The sequence below is a fragment of the Nannochloropsis gaditana genome (assembly GCF_000240725.1).
Source record: "Nannochloropsis gaditana CCMP526 unplaced genomic scaffold scaffold218, whole genome shotgun sequence".
Classification (NCBI taxonomy): domain Eukaryota; class Eustigmatophyceae; order Eustigmatales; family Monodopsidaceae; genus Microchloropsis; species Microchloropsis gaditana.
In genome coordinates, this window is record NW_005803735.1 from 14,247 (window position 1) to 16,801 (window position 2,555).

General features: G+C 55.0%; 1 protein-coding gene across 1 annotated transcript; it reads right to left on the reverse strand.

Moving 5' to 3' along the window:
* Positions 1–252: 252 nt before the first annotated feature.
* NGA_2000420 (cwf19-1-like protein) lies at positions 253–967 on the reverse strand (the record flags this gene model as incomplete). Its single annotated transcript, XM_005855342.1, has 1 exon — positions 253–967. A coding segment is annotated over one exon (715 nt), but the record flags the coding sequence as incomplete, so codon positions are not given.
* Positions 968–2,555: the final 1,588 nt, after the last annotated feature.

The following is a 2,555-nucleotide window of genomic DNA, read 5'->3' on the forward strand; positions in this document are numbered from 1 at the left end:
CTCGCTTCGCCTCCTCTTCCTCCTGGATCTGCTGCACGGCCTGGTGAGACAGCCCTTCCCGTCCCTCCTCCCGGACCCTCTTGAGGCTCCCCACCCTCCCTGCCTCCCCCTGTCCTCCACTGCCCTCCCACTTGTGGGACGCCATTCCCGCCGTCCTGAAGACCGAGTACGGCGACTCTGTCACGTCCGCAGGCTCGTCCACCAAGGCCGCCAAGGTCATGTACGGGATGGGCTCGATGCTGATGGCATGCAGCCACTTCCGGGCCTTCTCCTTGGCCACGGAGGCCGGCGCCAGGCTGAGGAAACGGGTAACGTGGCTCAGCTTGCTCTTGGGCTTGCTTGCGTGGTTCTTGTACGGAGGGCGTTGAAAATAGATTCCTGGGCGGGCGGCAAAATGATACCGAGGACGCAGGACGACCGCGAGGTCAGCGACGGTGGAGGAACCCGTCCCGGCCGCATCTCGCACTCCCATTGCGCTCAAGTCATATCCAGCAGCGACGCCTTGGCCCCAGTCCGTGCTCAGGAAAATGTCTGCCCCTAAGAATGTCGAGCTGCTGGCAGGCTCGACGATTTTCTCGATGTCCTTGTCTGTGTGTCGTTGGCTGAGGAAGCCTACGGTCAGCTTCCCTACCAACTCCAGCCCCCCGGGCCCCAGGTACGTGCACTTGGGGAAGACGTCGCCTCCCGGTACCACGCTGCCATACTTGGCCTCGGCACTCGCAGATGGCCCTTCGATGAAGTAGGTTGGCAAAGGTACTTCCTTGACGCCCATGACGTAGTCTTCAAAGGCCGTCGTTGCCATCCCGCCCTCAGGTTCGTCGGCGGGTGGGAAAAACTCTCCCGTAACGAACAACGTGTCAAACGGGCCGGCCTTTGAAGCATTGAGCGATGCTACGCGCGTAAAAAGCAGGTCCAGACGGCCTCGAACCTCGCCTGCTACAAGAATTTTCATCGGAGCAGCTGCTTTGCGTTGGAAGACGACGCGAAGGGGGGGAGTGAAACGAGAAGAGAGGTGGTCAGATAAACAAAGCCTTGTCTCGTGACTTCACTTTGTCCGGACATAGCCAGGATGGAAAAGGAGGGTTTCCATGTGTTTACAACTGGTAACAGAGCATTTTTCCTTGATAGCATCTGCCCGTACATATTGTTAGGCTTTGGGCGGTTCACGCATTGCGGGCAGATCGAGCAAAAGCAACCTCCCCACCCCTGATAAGCAGACCACCCTCCAGCATTTCCCTTTCAGCATACATCCACAGATCGAGAAGCCGTGCACGGAGGCAAAAAAAGATGAGGGGAAAACTTACATTGGTATTCGATATCGGCCTTTGGACATGGTAGAATTCACAGCGGAGGAAATAAATTTTATGAAAATCGCCCTGGCGGAGGGGCAGATAGCAATCGAGGAGGGGGAAGTACCCGTGGGGGTGGTTTTCGTATATCGCCCGGACCCCCTCAAAGATACTGCCTGCTCCATTGACAGCAGTGTTCCATTTTTTGGCCGAGGAGAGATCCTGGGTAAGGGACACAACCGCACCAATGCTACCAAGAACGGAACGCGACACGCCGAACTGGTGATCGTGGATGAAATATTGGCCCGGGGTCATCCCCCCAGCGTTTTCCAAGAATGTGACGTATATGTTACATGCGAGCCTTGTATTATGTGTGCGGGTGCCTTAAGCTTACTGAAAATACGCAGAGTCGTGTTTGGCTGCAAGAACGACCGTTTCGGCGGGTGTGGCTCGATTCTGAGCGTGCACGGGGCCCCTCACCTGAGGCATCGCTACGTAGCGGACGCTGGTTTGATGGAGAACGAGGCAATAAGGCTCTTCAAGTCCTTTTACGCTCGCGAAAATCGACAGGGTGAGTCGGATTGGACAAGGGAGGGATAGAACGGCAAGAACTAAAAAAGGGGGGAGGGGAAAGGCTAATTTGTATTTTGGTCATACCGGTGAGATTATCAGTTATTGACTGAGAACGATGCGATTGAATGGTCCCGTGCTGCCGACGGCTGTACACAGACTCCCTAAAATCATTAATCTCGATACTCACACGCGGACGCGCACAGCGCCCGACACAAAACGGCGTAAGAAAGGACTCTCGGCAGTTACATAGGTGGGATGAGAATGCTTTGTTCACAGGCGCTTGCCTCCTCTGTGAATTCGCGTCAAATGAAGCGGTTATGAGTTGGAGAGCAACAACATGGATTGCCGTCCCCGAGGGTCCCCCTCTAGAGAAAGAAGCGGCAAGGATAGTGCGTGGCGCCTGTGGATGATGCAGGACCCCGTAAAGATGTCTGAGCGTGCACTGGGCGTGTCCACGAGCTCACCTGAGTCTCACGCTATGCATGGCTGAGGAGGGATGGGGAAAAAGGTGGTTAAAAAAACACGCCTTCATGTGTGCCCTGTAATTAGTAGCACATCCAGGCAACACGGAGATGCCAAAAACAAATCACACGTGCTACATCAATCGACTTTACTGCTTTATCGATAAGTCATCAACATGATCCCTCTTTTATCCTTCCCTGTACATTTGTGACTCTACAGCCTCCATCGGAT